The sequence below is a fragment of the Mus caroli genome, unplaced genomic scaffold, assembly GCF_978045245.1.
Source record: "Mus caroli unplaced genomic scaffold, Mus_caroli_1 scaffold_19, whole genome shotgun sequence".
In the NCBI taxonomy this organism is placed as follows: domain Eukaryota; kingdom Metazoa; phylum Chordata; class Mammalia; order Rodentia; family Muridae; genus Mus; species Mus caroli.
The window spans coordinates 73032885-73054006 of NW_028227274.1; the positions used below are offsets into that span (position 1 = coordinate 73032885).

A 21122-nucleotide genomic window follows, 5' to 3' on the forward strand; every position below is an offset into this window, starting at 1 on the left:
GGGAATGCTAGGTGGCCATGGTGGCCTGCTCAGTTCCTGGGAGGCAGAAGCGGGGTCCCCTGAGCAACCTGGTTACTTACAGAAGCCAAATCAGTGAGCTCTGAAGAAATAGATGCTACCACAGTAGATAAGGTGGGCATTGATTGCAAAAGATACCTTTTGTCAACTTCCAGCCCCTGCATGAGTACACATGTGCACATACACATATATACCTACACATGCAAATACATACACACATGCACGCACACATGTGCACATATATTACTCTCATATACATATTCAAATAAACTCCTTCATTATTGGTAAAGAGGTAAATACATACAATAAGATATTTTAAGAGAAATGACTACAAAAGAATACCCGTTGACTAAAATCTGCTCAATGCCATTGGTTGATAAAATAAGATGATTTCCCCTAAACAATGAAATAGTCACCGAGTTGGCTGATGCTCAAACAATTTCCTTCCCCTTCCACCCAACACTTAAACCGCCAACCCATAAATGTGCAAAATTTGTTAGATTTCATTTAGAAAAATTTCAAACCTCTACAAAAGAGCAGTGTAGTGAACACTATAAAAACTTTACTGCTGTGGACCATTTCTTCATGGTTTATTGAATTTATTTGATTCTTTCATGTAATAAAAGGTATTTTATATTGCCCATGTGTGTGTGTGTGTGTGTGTGTGTGTGTGTGTGTGCGTGCGCGCACACGCGCACATGTGTATGTTTGCCTGAGACCAGAGGTTGACATCAGGACATCACACCTCCATGTCACGTTTTGAGTCTGGGCCTCACTATGTCTGAAGCTCACTGGCTAGACTGGCTGTAAAAAGAGCATTTCCACCCTTTTTTTTTTTTTTTTTTATTGTTACTGCCTTTCTTATGAAGTAAATTCTTTTTCCTCTCCAGAGCTCTTCAGATGCAGCGTACCTGGCGAGGCATGTGGGTTTGCGAGTGGGAGTCCCGACAGAGACTGGGGCCCTTACCCTCAACAGGCTCTGTGGCTCTGGCTTCCAGTCCATCGTGAGCGGGTGTCAGGTATGAGCAGCCTTCTTATGTACTCTCTGAACATGCTCATAGTTATTTGGAGGACTGTTGCCCCTCCATAGGGCATTGCAGCTTTTGACCTTGGTGCCTCCAGGTAATGAACACGGACACAGTGTAATGGGTGAGCTGTTTTCACTTTGGTCTGTGTGACAACATACTTTAAATAGGTGTCCCTATTCCCAGAATTAACTTTAAACACAGTGCCAGCCTCTTAGAAGCTCATTGCTTGTATCTTTTCTGAGAGATGGAAAGAAAGAGCTGAAAAAATGAAATGGATCTCTTTATGAGTCTCCTAGTTCACCAGTTCCATTAATAAAACTTCCTCCCCGATTTTTGTGATTTTTAAATCGATGTGCCCTTTATTATGTGTTTAAGCCAGAGATTAGTATTTCTTTGGGGTTTTTAGATTAATATTTAAATAAGCATTATTGTCCTTAGAGCCGGGTATGGCTTGCACCTATAAACTCAGAGTTTAGGAGGCTGAGGCAAAGGCTTGCCACACCTCCTCGGCCAAGGTGAACTGCAGAATGAGACTCTGTCTCGAAAAACAGAAAAAAATATGTAAGGTATGTTACTCTGGCACACACAATTGAGGTCTGTTCACTTTACCCACTGGGGTCTTTAACATCAGCATTTCAACAACATTAAACATTTATTTTTATGTTACTGTAAACTAAGACACAATATTTGTTCAAATCACCACTAATTCATAAAGCCTTTGTGTTTCTCAACTCATACTCTGGATAAAGTAGAAGGCATTTTGTTGTCTGTTTTCAACAGGAAATCTGTTCTAAAGATGCTGAGGTCGTCTTGTGTGGAGGAACAGAGAGCATGAGCCAGTCCCCCTACTGTGTCAGAAACGTGCGCTTCGGAACCAAATTTGGATTAGACCTCAAGGTTTGGACCATTATCTTATATAAATTCTTCTATTTATATAAAAAGTTTTAATAATATATCATTTTAAGGGAGAAAAGAGTAACTTTGAACCCAGCTTTTGTTCATGGAATAGCACCAAGATTTGTATGGTTTAAAATTTACAGGCCATGTCAAATCTCATTAGTTTTAGTGTTTGAATCCACACAGGATTATACTTCACATCTCAAAGACACCATGGGGAGCGTGGAGGAAGAAGAGAAGTAGATTCAGGAGTGATCCTTAGGACTAGACTTTCGCTGTGGATTGTGGGAGGTCAGCTTCTGGGGCGGTGTCTGTTTCTCCACCTCTGAGAGCTAGCCATAGGAACAGCACCCATGACAAAGGAGGATAATGCATCGCCCTGCTCACAGGAAGGGCTAATGGCCTCCTGTGTTGCTCTGCATTGTCCAGAGACTCAGTGAGTAAGATTGTCTGCTGTGCAAGCATGAGGACCTGAGGCCAAGTCCCCAGCACCCACACGCAAAGCTGGGTGGCTGCACCTGTCACTGAAGGGCAGGGCTGGAAAAGCTGAGCACCTGCTCTTCCCTCCAGACCACATGACCGTTTGCTTCATGGGGCTGAAGAAACACCCTATCTAAGTGCCAGAGTTGGACTTCTCACCAAAGCAGTCACTTGCGATTGAGGAGTAAACTCCTCACTCCCCTCTTGTACACTTACAGTTCTGTGTGTAGAGTGGTATAAAACATACATTTGACCTGTGAGACATTGGATATTTTTTAAATATTAGATTTTCAGTGTCCCAGAATTTTAGCCACCAGCTGTTTTTAGTAGCATATCCTCAAAATCCTGAAACAGTTCATCAGGAGCCTGTTTCATACCAAATAAATTCTCACTGAGATCTCCTTTCCAATCTTTGGGTGTTAAATTTTGCTTCTATCACTGTATCCAATAAAGCTTGTATAAAAGGGGCAGCAGGCCCATACTGGCCACAGCTGTTTTTAACTTTTATTATTCTTGCAATCATCCTAATTACAAAATATGGGTGAGTTAAGAATCCTGAGCTTGTGATCAAACTGCAAACTGCAGCCAATGGAACAATAGCAATTTAACCATAATTTTTAAGTTCCTTTTGCAATATTAGAGCATAAACATAACTTTTGGAAAGTAAAACTCAATTTTAAACAATCCAGTCTATTTAAAATCAATACCAGAAGCATCACTTTCATGTTTTACGAAGTTTGGCTGCCAATTCTTGTATATGAATGCATGACAGTGCAATTTCTGATGCTTCATTAAAGAGACATTGCTTTAAATCTTATCCCTTATAAATCTAGTTTCTAGGATAAGGATTACATAAAATATTATCCCAATTTAGAAGTATCAAATATGATTGGAAATAATCAATGTGATTGTTATAGAAATCTAAAGAAATTATGGCATGCTCCTTCCAAAGAGAATGCTTTAACACATCACTGTCTGATGTCCTTATAGCTGGAAGATACTTTGTGGGCAGGATTAACGGATCAACATGTTAAGCTGCCCATGGGAATGACTGCAGAGAACCTTGCCGCAAAATACAACATAAGCAGAGAAGACTGTGACAGATACGCCTTGCAGTCTCAGCAGAGGTGGAAAGCTGGTAGGTACAGAAAGAAGGGCACGCAAGGGAGGGACATCCCGAAGGGCACAGTGGTCATATAGTAATGTGTTTTTAAAACTCATGGTTTCAGAACTACTTGTTACTGAAAATTTCATGTGGGATTTCTCTTCTGAAATAAGTTAGTGCCGTTTTTAACAGGAGTGTTGAGAGCTTGCAGAGAACTCCTGTTTGGTTCCCACATGGCAGCTCACTGCTGCGTGGATGACCAGTTCCAGAGGAGCCAATCCCTCTCCTGGCCTCCATGGGCACAGCATACGTGTGTCACAGAACCATACAGAGAAAACATATTCACATAAAATTTTTAAAAATTAAATATTTTTAAGTAGTATTTAGGGCTGCTGAGGCGCGCTTAGCAATTAAGAGAGCTTCCTGCTCTTGCAGAGGGACCCAGAGTTGTCCCCTCACCCATGTCAGGTGGCTCACCACCACCTGGAACTCAGTTTCCAACAGATCTCATGCCCTTTGGCTTCCATGGGAACATGTGGGCATTTGGTGCCTAGAAACTCACATAGGCACACATGCACAGATAGGTAATAAGTTAATAACTAAATCTAATGAAAGAAAAAGTGTAATGTCACTTGGTCCAATGCGAATGTGGGGATTTTGTCCTGAGTTGGTCCTGTTTCCCATAGTGAGGCATTTGATTCACCACACCAGAGGGGACTGCTCAGTACAACAGTGGAGGAAGGGTTTGGGTTTTTTTCTTTTTGGGTAGTATTGTTTGTTTTGTTTGCCAACTGTAAAGTCATATCAAAAATAACGTAGCCAAGCACAATAACGCATGCCTTATATCCCAGCACTCGGAAGGCAGAGGCAGTCAGAACTCTGTGAGTTCCAGGCCAGCCTTGATTTCATAGCAATTTCTAGGCAATCCAAGGACTGCAAAGTAAGACCCTGTCTCAAGTAAAGAAAAAAAATAATTGGTATTTTTCCTGACTTACCTTATTGCAGAAACAATAGGCTACTATAGTCCATTCTAGTCCAGTAGATAACTGGCCTTGTCCATGGTCCGTGTCCTAATCATACAGATAGGGGACCGGCTGCTGCTGGGGGAGGCTGGCTGAGCATCCTTTGATGTCTCCTTCTCCTCTTCATTGTAACTGACTCAGGGTTAATTCATCCAAGAAAAACCCTCATGCTACAGCCTCATGGTACACACTTCCCTGCAGAGTGAGCAGCAGGGCAGCTGTTGACTTATCAATAACAGCTCGAAGAGACTTGCTAGTCCTCTGAAAAGGAGCCTAAGTGAACTATTCTAGTTGTAATCCAGTGGACTAGGGTTGTTTTTGATGTTGGTCCATTCACAGGAGTAAGTAGGATGGAGCTGATGTCATCCAACTCATCTGAGTTTCTCAGTTATTTCTAAGACGCTCCTTGTCCAGAGGCCACCAGGTCATGTCTGGGATTTCTAATTCCATCGTAGAGAAGGCATCTGACCTCAGTTATTCAGAGAACACCTATAAAATAGAGATAATAAAAGTGATCCTTCCTGTTTCTCAAATAGGAATCATCAAACTACATAAAGGCAGAGAAGGAAAGGCTTTTTTGACTTTGTTTTTCCGACTAAAAAGTGATCTCAGAGTCCAGGTGGAGGGCTGGCAAGTGGCTCAGGATGTTGTTACACGTGCACAATGACCTGAGTTCAAATCCCCAGCACCCGTGTAAAAGCTGAGCATAGCCTCACCCCAGGATCGGGAAGAAGTGACAGATGGCTGCTAGGAGCTAGCCGGCTAGCCAGTGTAAGCAGAACAAACAGTAAGCTTTGTGTTCAGAGAGAGACCCTCTCTCCAGGGGACAAGGCAGAAAGTGAGAACAGGATACCTCAGGTCTCTGCAAACATGCATGTATACACACACACATACACACACATATACCACACACACACACACACACACCACACACACTAAAGTAGTATTTTTTCCTGACCAACGCTGTTGCTTAAGTGGTAGATGACTCCTGTCCACCCTAATCCTAGAGCTCCACAGTAGGTAAGAATGTTACATATACTCATGTAAGTTACACCTCTTACCATCTCTTCAGGTTATCACTGGTTCAGCCATCAAGTGTTGGATGGCATAGGCAACTTGGTTTAATTATTTCCCTTTTCACCAAAAGAAAAAAAAGTTGAATGCATTTAATGCTATTACAACCATATCTAAGACAGCTGTCAGTCTAGCATCTCATAAGGGAGACATTTAATAATAATTATAAAAGGATAACAATAATAATTAATAATAATAAAGTCAGAGTAGGAGCTCAGGATATGGCTCAGGGGTTAAAATGTCTGCTGTGCAAGCATGAGGACCTGAGTTCAAATCCCAAGAACCCACATAAGCTGGAGTGACAGAGCCATCTGCAGTCCTCACATTCCCGATGAAAGATGGGAGGCAGAGACAGGAGAATCCCCAAAAGCTCAGGGGCCAACTGGACCGATATACCCCCAAAAAGAAGCAAACAAGAAGAGAGAGAGAGACAGAGACAGAGACAGACTCAGCCTCAAGCAATATGGGAAGAGTGGTCCAGCACCAGAGGCTGTTCGCTGACAACACATACACACACACACACACACACACACACACACACACACACGACACACATACACCATGCCCCCACTCCTTACCCACCATGGCCCCACCCCCTACACTCCCCACCTCCCCACCCCTATACACAGCATGCTCCACCCATCACACACACTATGTCCCCACCCCACATATACACACAAGCCCCCACACACACACACCATGCCCCCACCCCATACACACCCTGAATAGTAATTTCAAAAAGGTCTGGTAGGTATGTTTATTGTTCCAATAAGAAAGCAGTTTGCCAAGGAGGAAGGAACTGAATCACCCCTGAACAGATCAGAAGTTGACAAACATGATCTCCTGGTATCTTCTTGGAGCTTCCCTCTGACGATGGGCATTTACTGTTTCAGCTAATGAGGCTGGCTACTTCAATGAGGAGATGGCACCCATTGAGGTGAAGACGAAGAAAGGCAAACAGACCATGCAAGTGGACGAGCACGCTCGACCCCAAACCACCCTGGAGCAACTGCAGAAGCTTCCGCCTGTGTTCAAGAAAGACGGGACAGTCACGGCAGGGAACGCCTCGGTGTGTTACTGCATCTGCTCACACTCTTCCCAGCCTGGTCTTCCAAATGATTGGGAAGTCTCTTCCAGATGTGTCTAGACGCTTCTTAGCCTTTAGTTGTTTAACTTAACACTGGTAGCTTTTACCATTTTGTTAATTTGAGTTTTCATAGACTAATACAAAATCTTATAGCTAGGGACCTTGATAATCTGATTTCTTCACCCTTTCGGAGCAATGACAAGGAAATCCTCCTGGCTTATGTCGCCACTTTTCATACCACATACCAACCCTCTCTCACACAGGTCACCAGATGTCCTTTTACATCTACACATATCTGGTGTCAAACTTTCTGACCCACCTTCTCTGCATACTTTGCTGTGGTCCCTTGGTGAAGTTTTACCCCATGCTTAAGTGATCTCTGAAGCCCCCGCCCCCCACTGCTGTCAGTGGCATCCCTCACTTTGCCAGTGGTTCTTCTGCACGGGCCCAGCCCTGTCCTACCCTGTGGCTAACTCACCATTAGCTCCAACCTTGATGAACCAGCTTCTTTACTGACTAATCTCCTGCTTCTGTTTCTAAGGGGGTGTCTGACGGTGCTGGGGCCGTCATCATAGCCAGCGAAGATGCTGTCAAAAAACATAACTTCACACCCCTGGCCAGAGTCGTGGGTTACTTCGTGTCCGGATGCGATCCTGCTATCATGGGTATTGGTAAGTTTATCATGAGAACTGTTCTGTGGTATTACTGGGGGGGGGGGGGGTGTTAGACATTCAGAGTCCTAGGAAAGTAACGAAATCAAGACCCTTGGGGGGATCAGTCTGTCAGATCATCTTTATGAAGAACTGTCCTACACACAACAGAAAAAAAGCAAGACCATGTGAACTCTCATAGGCATACTGTCCGTCTGAGGTATTTAAAAGTCACACAGCGGGGCTAGAGAGATGTTGCTGTGGATACAGGTACACACTGCTCTTGCAGAGGGCCCACATCAGGTGGTTCATAACTGCCTGTCATACCGGCTCCTGTCATACCGGCTCCTCCTGATTCTCCTGGCTTCTGTGGGCACACACTCGTACACACACATACACACATGCTCATACATGCACACCCACACACATGCACCCACACATACATACTCACTCATACATGCACACGTACATATACACATATCCACACACTCTTTCTCTCACACACACACATACACACATGCTCATACATGCACACCCACACACATGCACCCACACATACATACTCATACATGTACACATACACATATCCACAACACTCTCTCTCTCTCTCTCTCTCTCTCTCTCTCTCTCTCTCACACACACACACACGCGTGCGCACACAGACCACATATGTATGCATAGTTAAAAATTATAAAAATAAAATTTAAAAATCAACACAGAAAATAGAGGAAACTGGAGTTGTAGCTCAGTGGCAGAGCCCTTGCAAAGCCAGTGGCTTAGGTTTGGTCCCCAGCCCCACGGGAAAGGAAGGAAAAAGAATCGCATAGTGAAGTCATGAGGCGGACTAGAGAAGGCAGCTCAGGAGCCAGTGTCACAGCTCCGCAGACACTGATGACTCTCAAGCAGTCCTCCCAGCTTGCAGCTCCAGTAAGACATCCTGGTAGACGAGGAGATGGAGAGCTTGTGTGGCTGCAGACCAGAGTGAGCAGAGCCTGCGGCTGCCTCAAAAAGGCAGCACTCCCTGGTTCTTGCGGCGTGGGCGTGAACTGGGCAAGCGTCTGATGGCTAGCCCTAAAGGAGGGGTGGGAACTGTTGACATAATAAGTAGCCAAGGCTACTTATTTGTATTAATTAGAAGTGGGACAGAGCCGGGCATGGTGGCGCACACCTTTAATCCCTGCACTCGGGAGGCAGAGGCAGGCGGATTTCTGAGTTCGAGGCCAGCCTGGTCTACAAAGTGAGTTCCAGGACAGCCAGGGCTACAGAGAAAACCTGTCTCGAAAAACCAAAAAAAAAAAAAAAAAAAAGTGGGACAGAGAACATGGAAGCATGGTGGTCATGGTGGTGTACATGTAAGTCCAACTCTCGGGAAACTGAGGCAAGTTCTAGCCCAGCCAGGGCAAGACCCCAATGAGAGAGAGAGAGAACTTTATACTAAATACTCGCAGACACTAAGAACTTCAGGAAATGCAATTTTTTTTAATTTTTATTTACTCGGTGTGTGTCTGTTTGTACATGCTCAAGCACCCATGTACAGTTGTGCTCAAGTGTGGGTGTGCACACAAACACCAATGGATACACACAAATCACTGCACATATGTCAAGGTCAGGAGACAACTTTTGAAAGTCGGCTCTCTCATTCCACCCTGTGGAGTCTGGAGGTCCAATGGAGTCCTCCTGCTTGGCAGCAAACACCTTCATCACTGACCCCAGTGGCGAGAAATTGAGTATTTCCGATCAACTGCCTTTAAGGGAACAAATAGCCAATTAACTGCTCGTTGCAGACATAAGACTCCATGTGTACTGGCTGGTTTTGTGTCAACTTGGCACAGGCTGGAGTTATCACAGAGAAAGGAGCCTCCCTTGAGGAAATGCCTCCAAGAGATCGAGCTGTAAGGCATTTTCTCAATTAGTGATCAACAGGGGAGGGCCCACTGGGTGGTGCCATCCCTGGGCTGTTAGTCTTGGGTTCTATAAGAGAGCAGGCTGAACAAGCTAGGGGAAGCAAGCCAGTAAGCAGCACCCTCCATGGCCTCTGCATCAGCTCCTGATTTCTGACCTGACTTCCTTTGGTGAGGAACAGCAGTGTGGAACTGTAAGCTGAATAAACCCTTTCCTCCCCCAACTTGCTTCTTGGTCATGATGTTTGTGCAGGAATAGAAACCCTGACTAAGACACCATGGCTTTGCTTCCATTCCACCGGTGACTCCAGGTCCCAAGCAAAAGCCTGCCTTACGGTGTGGATTTCAGATTCTTGACAGAGCCAGAGAGCTTTCTGTGAGCATGGCCTTTTTTGACTCCTTGATTTGGTTTTTAAGCCAGCTATCAAGATGGAAAGAGGATAATGTGTTGCTGCCAAGTCAGAACTGCAGGTCCTGTTCAGGTGATTCCATGACAGCTGCCTGGGGGGACTGAGGCAACTCCCGGCTGTGCTGGCAGCCAAGTCCTTCGGACAAGCTTCCTTCCCTCTAGGAAGAAATTCTAGGAAACAAGCCTGGATGTTCAGACCTTTTTTTTTTTTTTGGTTTTTTGAGACAGGGTTTCTCTGTGTAGCCTTGGCTGTCCTGGAACTCACTCTGTAGACCAGGCTGGCCTCGAACTCAGAAATCCGCCTGCCTCTGCCTCCAGAGTGCTGGGATTAAAGGCGTGCGCCACCACGCCCGGCTTGTTCAGACCTTTTTATCTTTTATTATAGATCAAGTTTATGTCAGCAACTGCAGACCATTTTGATACTTTGATACTGTTAAAAAGACATGGGGGTTTCTGTTTTGTTTGCTTGATTTTTGTTTTTTGGGTTGTGTTGTTGTTGTTGTTGTTGTGGACTTAAAAGCTACATATGATCAGCAAAAAGGGATTTGCCTTAGAAATAGAAGGTAACCCGAAAACCGGACCATCTGTGGCATTGAAATGGCATTGATGTCACAGCCTGGTCACAGCACTGTCCCTACCCTGAGTGTTCCTCAGAAGTCATGCACAACCCCTGGGGACCCTGTTTCAGTAGGTCTGTAATCTGAGGTTTTCGGTTTTGATTTCTGATTCCTTAGGTACTTTGATGAACTTCCAAATTAAAACCACAGGGTTTTAATCTTTTTTTTTTTTTTAAAAAAAAGATTTTATATATTTATATGAGTACACTGTAGCTGTCTTCAGACACACCAGAAGAGGGCATTGGATCCCATTACAGATGGTTGTGAGGCACCATGTGGTTGCTAGGATTTGAACTCAGGACCTCTGGAAGAGCAGTCAGTGCTCTTAACCTCTCAGCCATCTCACCAGCCCAGGTGTCAATCTTTTTAATACTTGTTTTCCAGTTTAAAGTCATTTAATAGGGTTTAATGGGTTACCACTAGCAGGCTGGTGAACCAAGAAAATGTTTTTTCTTGCTTCAAATCCAAGGCCTGACTGCTTGAGTGAGTGCCACTCTCCATCTATCCATGCCAAGTATCTCTTGGGGTCAGGTGCCTGAGTCACTGTGTCACCTTCAAGCTTGTCTGTCCTGAAGTGCAGAATCCTAGTGATAAGCAGGGAGAGCCGGGATGCTGAGCTGCTACTGGGGCTGGCTTGACAGTCCGGTCTGTGAGGACAGCAATTCCTCAACTCTGCACATGTTGCCATTCACAGCCCTGCAGAGTAGCTGTAGCCAGGAAAAAGGAGGAACCAGGACTTGGCAGGACTGGCAAGGCCTCAGGGACACACAGAGCGGACACACAGAGGGACACACACTCCCTGCTCGTGGAGTTTGAGAGGAAGACAGGATGGAGGTGGATGGGGCGGAGCTGAATGGAAAGACTTTAACTTTATTTGATTTCATTTTTATAAATGGCTTTAGTATTTAAAAGGACAAAGGTCAGGTCAAGAATCCTCAACCAAGCAGCCATCCCTCTAGCTCTCAGGGAACATCTTATTAACTCTGAAACTCAAGGAGGAGCCAGAAGGCCCAACGCTTTCAATGGTTAAGAGCCAGAACTAGAAATAGGGTCTTGTTTGTTTAAGAATGCTACACCTTCCTGAGCCTCAGTAAATAAACAAGAGTGTCTGGAAGAGTACTTTCTCCAGAGGGGTGAGGCAAGGACCTGGTTATGTCCTAGAGAATGTACACAATGGACTATGTTAGCCTAGAGTTAACCTACACACTAAGGCAGACAGGCTGGTGTTCTTGAAGGCCAAGTGGATCCTCTCACCACCATCAGCTGTTCATTTCCACTGAAGGGCGTTTCAGCCCTTTTACCTTTATAAGCTAATGTTCCTGGTGTCTCATTCTAGTGGTGAAGGGCCAAAGACATCACACACTGCACACACCATGCACAGCACACACCAAACACACCACACACATCATGCTGGTAACCGATGCTCCACTGTTTACACTTCTGTGAGTTACTGCTCCTAGCCCAGTTCTGCAGAGTCCCATTTTGAAACCACAGGAGCCAGATGCTCCACTGTTTACACTTCTGTGAGTTACCGCTCCTAGCCCAGTTCTGCAGAGTCCCATTTTGAAACCACAGGAGCCAGATCTCCACTAGGTGCTCCAGCACTCTTCTAGAACCCTCCAGGACGGCCATCAAGCTCTGTCTGCAGCACTCAGTGGCATCCCAGAACAGAGCTCCAAATCTTTCCACAGTCTCCAAAAGACAAAACAAAACAACAGTTCCAAAGGCCTGAGAAGCACGTGGTCAGGTGTATTTATCACAGTGGCAGCCCCAGCCAGCGTCTGTATTATTACTTGTCTCGTTGCTATGACACAACACCTGACTTAACAGTATTATTAAGGAGTACTCAAAGGAAAAAGGCTTCATTTTGGACTCTCTGTTCAAGTCCTTCATAAAGGCAGACTTGAGGCAGCTGCTGTTACATGCTGTCTGCTAGGTCTCTCTCTTCTCCATTCTAAGACATCGGTGTGTTGAACATCATGTCACCTACAGTTACCCTGATCTAAATAATCTCTCATTTTACCTTTTGGGGAAATATCAACCAGTTGCTGGAGATCAGCAGACCAGGGAGCCTTTCTCCTTTTGGCGACCTGGTTGGGTCCCTTTGCATTTCGTGACCTCTGGGACTGTGTTGCCCCACCTACCAGCAGAGTTAGAAATGGTTCTGTCTTAGTCAGGGTTTCTATTCCTGCACAAACATCATGACCAAGAAGCAGGTTGGGGAGGAAAGGGTTTATTCAGCTTACACTGCCATACTGCTGTTCATCATCAAAGGAAGCCAGGACAGGAACTCACACAGAGCAGGAAGCAGGAGCTGATGCAGAGGCCATGGAGGGATGTTACTTACTGGCTTACTTCCCCTGGCTTGCTCAGCTTGCTCTCTTACAGAACCCAAGACGACCAGCCCAGGGATGGTCCCACCTACAAGGGGCCCTTCCCCATTGATCACTAATTGAGAAAATGCCTTACAGCTGGATCTCATGGAGGCATTTCCCCAACTGAAGCTCTTTTCTCTGTGATAACTCCAACCTGTGTCAAGTTGACACAAAACCAGCCAGTGCAGGTTCTTCCCTCAGACACCTTCTCCCAGGTGAATCGCTATAGTTTCCACCTTCAAACACCTGGTATGCCCGGTTACTTGAGACCAAGTGTAATCTATAATGGCTATAAATCCTGCATATGGCCCCTTTGGCAGCTCAAAGTCTGAAAACCAGCTAGACTGTCTAACTCGGGTCTCCTACCCACCATCAACTGCGGTCAGCTTTTCACCTTTGTCTGCCTTCCTACTATGTGGTCATTTCTTCCTTGTATAGTACAGAAGGGGGTTTGTTCTGTGAGGTAAGCTCTAACTGTATAAACAGGCTGGTATCATGGTCCATGCACTTCAGCCTCCTGACAGCTAGGAGTACAATTATACGCCACACACCTGGCTTAAAGAGAACAAACGACCTACATTTCTATCTAATGACTCTATTCTTATATAGGTCCAGTCCCTGCTATCAATGGAGCGTTGAAGAAAGCTGGGCTGAGTCTTAAAGACATGGATTTGATAGACGTAAGTGTTTTTCTTTTATAGCGTGCATGGCACACCTTGGTATCTTGCAGCCCTCTCCCTGTTTTAATACTGTTAAGTTTTCCACATTCTTCACCCACATACGTATTGACTATGTATGTTGGTTTGGTATGTCCTCCCACTGTATTAAAGTGTTTTGCCCATTTTTTGTGATTTGTGTGACCAAGCCCACTCATCAGTCAACAGATTCTCCAGCACAGGAGTGAGGCTTAAAAAGAAAAAAGACAGACAACATTGCAGCATGACCCCAGCCAGTTCTGAGGCTGAGGCAGGTTTATTTTTCCCCAATCCACTTTCATACAATTTTAACTACATGCAAGTATTAAGGGCGAGCAGTTCAAAGAGGAACAAGCAAGACAACAAACAAATAGTTAAGGAACAAGCAAGACAGTAAACAAAGTCCCACAGTCGCTCCAGAGACCTCTGTTTTGTAAGGGCTTATCAGGATGATCAAGATATCGGAGCCTACTTCCCAGTCCTAGTCCAAAGGCATCTTCATGCCAGAAGCCTACTTCTTTGTTCCACCCTAAAATCAGATTCTTGCCTGAACTTACTTCCTTGTCATTCCCTAATGTCAGATTCCCGCCTGAAGTCCACTTCCTTGTCCTTGGCCAATGTCAGATTCCTGCCAAGTAGCCCCAGAGGCTCGCCACCTCTGTGTCTGTCTGTGTGCATGCATGTGTAGGCACAGGTTGATGCTGGGCAACTTCCTCTATAACTTTCTACCTTGCTTTTTTTTTAATATATATTTTTTAAAGTTTTATTTCATGTATGTGAGTACACCGTCACTGTCTTCAGACAAGGACTCTCATTAAATCCAGAGCTCACCGATTTGGATAAACTGATCAGCAAGCCTAAGGGGATCCTCCTGTCTCTACCTCCCCAGTGCTGGAATTACACAAATGTACTGCTATCCCTAGCTTTTTTACAGGGGGTGTGGAGAGCTAACTAAGGTTCCTAAGCTTGCACAGTGTGAACTGAGCCATCTCCCCAGCCCCACTTCCCTAACCTCTGAGTGAGTCAGGCACTCTGATTTCTCTTGTTAAAGTCCTGAAATGTCTTAATCTTCGAAGGATACGGTCAGGTCATGCAAAGTACATGATCCATACTGAGCTACACCCTTGCCCTAAGAGTGCCGTTTAAAAATGCTAATAGCAGAAGACCTTAGCATTCAGCATAATTAAAAGAAAGGAGCCGGGGGGCAATGGTGGCACACGCCTTTAATCCCAGCACTTGGGAGGCAGAGGCAGGTGGATTTCTGAGTTCAAGGCCAGCCTGATCTACAAAGTGAGTTCCAGGACAGCCAGGGATATACAGAGAAACCCTGTCTCAAAAAACCAAAAAAAAAAAAAAAAAAAAAAGAAGAAGAAGAAGAAGAAGGGAACCAGCTTAACCTCAGCAATGGGGAGGCTGAGACAGGAGGATCTCTGTGAGTTCCAGGCCAGCCTAGTCTACACATTGAAACCACCTCAGAAACAAACACAAACAAATAAAACACCAAGTTAATGCTAATTATCAAGAGGGCAATGAAGAAATTCTTAATGACAGACAATATGTTTCATATTTGGGGAACATTTGAGACTTGGAGATAATTACACTTGTGCTATGTAGCATTAAGAAGCTAAGTAATGAAGGGAATCTCAGATTAATAGAGGACTGGGCACATGACTGGTTTTCTCTGTGATAACCTCTCGCTCTAGAGACCAGGTTTTAGGAAAGATAAATATTTCTCCTCAGTTTCTTTCAGTTCTAAGCCTCGAGAGGGCTGCTTAGTTATCATTTTTAATCAGCAAGCTACCTCTAAGTCGCTGACTTCACACTTAGCCACTGCGCTAGAGGCTAGAGCAGTGCTGTGCAGCCTGTGCTCAACCCTGAACTTACAATCAGGACAGAGCCCGTCCCACTACTCCTGGACTTCTAGAGTCTGCTTCCAGGGTGTAGTCGAGATCCCAGCGTAGCTCCTTGAAAATCACTATATAAAACAGAGCAATAGTGGATCAGACCCCATCATGGGAGAGTACAAAACCTGGTAGGGAAGAGAATGGGATCGGTTTGATCCCCACACTGTCACAGCTCCGCTTTTGCAGTGTTTCTTATAGGATTCCTGAGCAGAGGCCATGTGAACACGCAATGCCGTGAACTCATTTCAGCCATTCCCATGGGCAGCCGGCAACGTGAACGGTGTGAACAGTACTGCTGGTGTGAACAGTACTGAGTTCCGCCTACACCTTAGGCTGTGGCGAGGGTCCTTGTCAACCAGTGTCTTCCTGCAAAGTGGGCTCTCCTAAAACTGGATAACAATAGTAGCCACTTAGCCATACTCACTGTGTGTACACATAAGCACCTACTAACTATGACTTTATTTAACCTGAAAAATGACTTGAACTTTGTCATGGAATTTTAAGTGTACAGAGGGTATTATACATACATACACACACACACACACACACACACGCACACCTCTGAGGATCTACCATCTTTATATGGAGTGACTGAAGATAAATTCACATAACATCATGAGCTAATTTCAAAAGGAAGAGATGGGAAACGGCCGTCAACACAACTAGATCTTCCCATTAAAACCTAGCTTGTGAATAACGATCCCGTGGGTTCTCTCCCTGTGGATAACAATCCCGCGGGTTCTCTCCCTGTGGATAGCGATCCCGCGGGTTCTCTCCCTGTGGATAACGATCCTGTGGGTTCTCTCCCTTTTCTAAGGTGAACGAAGCTTTTGCTCCTCAGTTCTTGTCTGTTCAGAAGGCCCTGGATCTTGACCCCAGCAAAACCAATGTGAGTGGAGGCGCCATTGCCCTGGGTCACCCGCTGGGCGGATCTGGCTCCAGAATCACCGCACACCTGGTTCATGAGTTAAGGTACTCGCCGGAAATCATGTATTTTAAATGTGCCACTTGGGGGGGGGTATTTCTTTATTATTTCATGTGTATGAGTGTTTTGCCTGTAAGTATGTTCCTGTACCATGGCACCATGCAGAGAGGAAATTGGATCTCCTTAGGGTGGAGTTCCAGATGGTTGTAAGCTGCCGTGTGGGTGCTGGAAATCAAACCCAGGTTCTCCAGAAAGAGCAACCAGTGGTCTTAATCACTGAGCCGTCTCCCCAGGCCCCAGATTTGGCATTCTTTTAAATAACAATAAATAACATGAGGTTTTCTCAGCACGATCCCATGGTTTTTTCTCTTCATATTCCCGCACGGGTTCCGATTAGGAGACTCTGCAGTGGGCATCGCAGGTGAGCTGGTCCGTTTGCGGTGGCCCTGCACTTCTTTTTTTTTTGGTTTTTTCGAGACAGGGTTTCTCTGTGTAGCCCTGGCTGTCCTGGCACTCACTTTGTAGACCAGGCTGTCCTCGAACTCAGAAATCCACCTGCCTCTGCCTCCCGAGTGCTGGGATTAAAGGCGTGCGCCACCACGCCCGGCTCGGCCCTGCACTTCTGAGTTTGCTGTGCGCACTGTACAAGCACTCTGAGGGCTCAGAGGGAGCCACCCACATCGGCCACCCCAGTGCCAGGCGGAGCCCAACAACGAGGCCCCACTTCAGTGGCTCTGCATTCAGTGTCTGCAGCAGTAGTGACTTATGTAATAAATCAAAATTCCGAGAAGATGCAGACCTAGATGCTATTGTTTAAGAAACCTGAGCAAACTGGCAGTCTCTGCAAGCTGAGTTTTTTACTTCGCTGTGACCTGGGTGTTTGGGACTCTCCAGTGTGGGTAGAAAAGCTCTTGGCTTTGTACACTTGGGTGCATTGGGTTCTGTTAGGAGTCAGAAGCAAATGAACTGTGTGAACCAGGGCTTCTGTCACCAAGCAAGCCTTACAGGATAGCAATCAGTGACTGACACGAAAAACAATGCTCAAGGTCATAGGTCAAGGCTGGGGGATGGAAGCAGCCGGCTAATTCTCATGACTGGGACACCATCCCTTTCTTAATTACCTGCTCCCTCAGCAGACAAACTTCAGTAGTTACATTTACTCTAAAGTGATACAGTGTCCCGTCCTCTCACCCTCCCCTCCCCCATCTCACCACCCCCATTGATAAATGACCTCCTGCCCCGGCTGCTTTTCCTCTGCACATGTGTGTGCTTCCTGTCCTCTGTCCCCAGTGCCCTGTCTCCCGTGAGTGAGTGAGTGAGTGAGTGAGTGAGTTAGTGAGTGAGAGAGAGATTTTCTTATTTTTCAGTAGGAATATTCTGTTTTCTGAGTTCTTTCACCTGTTGTCACCGGAAACCAAAATTAAGGATTGGGGAAGGGACTTGGAAGATGAGCTAGTTAAGAATGAATGTTAATACTGTTTAATTAACTAATCTAACTCTTTTTATATGGACTTTTGTTACAATTACATATATATATATATATATATATATATGTATGTATGTATGTATGTATATATATATACACACACATATATACATATATATACACACATATATGCATATATATGTATATATGCATATATATATATATATATATATATATATATATAATACACACACACACACACATATATAATTGCACATGCCACACAGCATGTGTGTGGAAGTCAGAGGACAGCTTGCAGGGGAATGCTTCTCTTCTTCCACCACGTGGGTTCTAGGGACTGAACTTAAGTCATCAGGCTTGGTGGAAAGTTCCTTTACCCACTGAGCTGAGCCATTTTATTGGCCCCAGTAGCGACTTTTCTATCCTTTCTTAGGCGTCGAGGTGGAAAGTATGCAGTGGGATCGGCTTGCATTGGAGGTGGCCAAGGCATCGCCCTGATCATCCAGAACACAGCCTGAAGGCATCACAAGCACACTGCCCACACTTACTGGGCCAGGCCACGGAACACAGGAGACCTTCGAGTCAGCCCTGCTGAGACAGTGATTGTATTTGACCAAGCCTTGATGAGGCAAGATGCATTGGGTTCTGTCTACTTCATACTTGCCTGACGTGTTAGAATAAAAACACCAACCATCGGAGGCCTTAAGAGAAATGGTATCTTTGTCAGTCGTCACCACTGTATGCCTTCCATGGAGTAATACAAACTGAATAAATGTTGCCTTAATTCCAGCTAACCTTTTCATGTTGTTTATTTTTTTTTTAATTTATTTATTATATGTTAGGACACTGTAGCTGTCTTCAGACACACCAGAAGAGTGCACCAGATCTTGTTATGGATGGTTGTGAGCCACCATATGGTTGCTGGGATTTGAACTCAGGACCTTCGGAAGAGCAGTCGGTGCTCTTATCCGCTGAGCCATCTCACCAGCCCTCATGTTGGTTTTTTTAATTACGTAAGGTGTCTCATTGTACCGGGTTGTAAGTGTGCAGTTCAGTGGCATTGAGGACACTAACAGGACTGTGCCAATAGCGACACTGCCTACTGTCAGGAGTCTTTCATCTTGTACCGCTGAAACTGTTTCTATTCTTAAAATGAGTCATTTTTATGTGCATGTGTCCCTGGGTATGGGCATGTGTGTGCAGGTGCCCTCAAAAACCAGAAGAGGGCATCAGATCTCCCAGAGCTGAAGTTATACCCAGTTGTGAGCTGTCCTTTGTGGGTGCTGGAACAGCACTCTGGACCTCTCCATGCGCAGTGAGTTCATAAACCACGGGATGCCTCTCCAGCTCCCGTTCTCATTTTAAGAAATGATTCTCCATTCCCCTCTCACAGTCCCGAGCAACCACCATTCTACTCTCAGTCTCTGCATGCTTCCCTGCTCTGGGAAGCTCATGAGTGAACCCAAACACTGTCCTTTCATGACTGAGTATTTCAGTTAGTGTAACACCTTCAGGATCTACCCTTGTTGTAGCATGTGTCGGAATTCTATACATTTTTAGCGGTAAATATTCCTTTGCGTGTGTCTTATCTAGCCATCACCAACTTCACAGATGTCGAGTGAGGCACTATTATTAGTTACAACCCAGTACCAATCTCTCCCTTGCTCCAGAATGGAGCTGCCCCCTTGACCTTCCTCATAGACATCTTAAGTGTGCCTTGCTCAGTAGCTGGGGTTGTTTGGTTTTTGTTTGTTTGTTTTTGTTTTTTGAGACAAGGTTTCTCTGTATAGCCCTGGCTGTCCTGGAACTCACTTTGTAGACCAGCCTGGCCTCGAACTCAGAAATCCTCCTGCCTCTGCCTCCCGAGTGCTGGGATTAAAGGCGTGTGCCACCACACCTGGCTTCAGTGGCTGTTTTTAGACCCCACTTATGTGCCTCCTTTGAGTTCCTCTTAGTTCCAGAAACCCCGGTAATCCCCTGGACCCCACTCTCTCCCCCACACAGCAGTAAGTGCTGTCAAGTCTTCTGAGGGCATGTCTCAAGACTGTCGGCCTCAAGAGCCCCTTGCCTGGACTACTGTGCTGGCTTGAACGAGAATGGACCCCATAGCGTTATATGTTTGAATACTTGATCCCTAGATGGTGGTAGTGTTTGGAAAGGATTGGGAGATGTGGGCTTTTTAGAGATGTGTCACTGAGGGTAGACTCAAGTGTCAAAAGCCCATTTCCAGTTATCTCTCGCTGCCCTGTGCTTGTGGATCAGACGTAAGCTCTCAGCTGGTTTTGCCTACTGCCATGTACCCCACCATGATGGCCATGAACTCTAAAACTAGGACCCTGAGCCCCTCAAATTAAATGTTTTTTTTTTTAATTAGTTGCCTTGGTAATGGTGTTCTGTCACAGCAATAGAAGAATAAGTAGCATCTACCTTTCCCAGGAGCTCCCACCTCCATTTTTGTCTGCTTTCACTCCTCCAACAAGCCACCAAGGTCATTGTCTATGATGGGAGTTCCTGAGACTTCCTATGCCAATGCAATTAATCTAAATCTCTTTACCTTAGCCTCAGGCGGCCTCTTCAGGCAAGGGCAAAAGTAGCCACATTCTTCACCCACATACCACAAAACCAGTCTCTAGGCCACATACTGAAATTCTTCTCCACTAAAGCCTCTTGGGCTGGGTCTGCACAGTTCAAATCACTCTCAGTAACAAAGTCTTCCATATTCCTACTAGGGTGGCCCATTAAGCCCCAGGTAAAGCATCCCACTGCTTTCCAAATCCAAAGTCTCAAAATCCACATTCTTCCAGACAAAAGCATGGTCAGGCCTAGCACAGCAATACCCCAATCCCTGGTACCAACTTCTGTGTTAATTAGGGTTTTACTACTGTGAACAGACATCCTGACCAAGGCAACTCTTATAAGGACAACATTTAATTGGGGCTGGCTTACAGGTTCAGAGGTCAATATGTTATCATCAAGGCAGGAGCACGGTAGCATCCAGACTGGCATGGTACAAGAGGAACTGAGAGTTCTACATCTTCATCTGAAGGCTGCTAACAGAATACTGGCTTCCAGGCAGCTAGGGTGAGGGTCTTAAAGCCCACACCCACAGTGGCACACCTCCTCCATCAAGGCCAACCTACTCCAACAGGGCCACACCTAATAGTGCTATTCTCTGGCTGAGCATATCCAAACCATCACAGTCATCTTTTAAATGTACATAGTAGAACACACACACACACACACAGCTTAAATCCTGAAGCAGCTTTCTGCCACACCTGGGATAAAATCTAGACCTTGGAGACCCACACCTGGAGACTCTCGGTCCCCACGATGCTCTGGCCCCTACTTCTCTCTTACTCCAAATCTTTGTCCTCTGGCTCCCTGCGTTTCACTCCTACCTTTTGGCTGCCCACATTCCACATGACTTTAAGCTCTGGGTCTTGGTGTCTAGTTGCTCTGTCTAGATTGCTATATCTTCTAGCCCACCA

At 45.5% G+C, this 21122-nt stretch overlaps 1 protein-coding gene across 1 annotated transcript in view; it reads left to right on the forward strand.

Moving 5' to 3' along the window:
* Positions 1-18423, forward strand: part of Acaa2 (acetyl-CoA acyltransferase 2) — a 30060-nt gene extending 11637 nt beyond the window's left edge. The window contains exons 3-10 of the mRNA XM_021150693.3: positions 909-1037; positions 1827-1943; positions 3414-3561; positions 6518-6693; positions 7253-7382; positions 13273-13343; positions 16080-16234; positions 18068-18423. Coding sequence (XP_021006352.1) covers positions 909-1037; positions 1827-1943; positions 3414-3561; positions 6518-6693; positions 7253-7382; positions 13273-13343; positions 16080-16234; positions 18068-18152 — 1011 coding nt within the window. The 3' untranslated portion in view covers positions 18153-18423. The remainder of the gene's footprint in view (positions 1-908; positions 1038-1826; positions 1944-3413; positions 3562-6517; positions 6694-7252; positions 7383-13272; positions 13344-16079; positions 16235-18067) is intronic.
* Positions 18424-21122: the final 2699 nt, after the last annotated feature.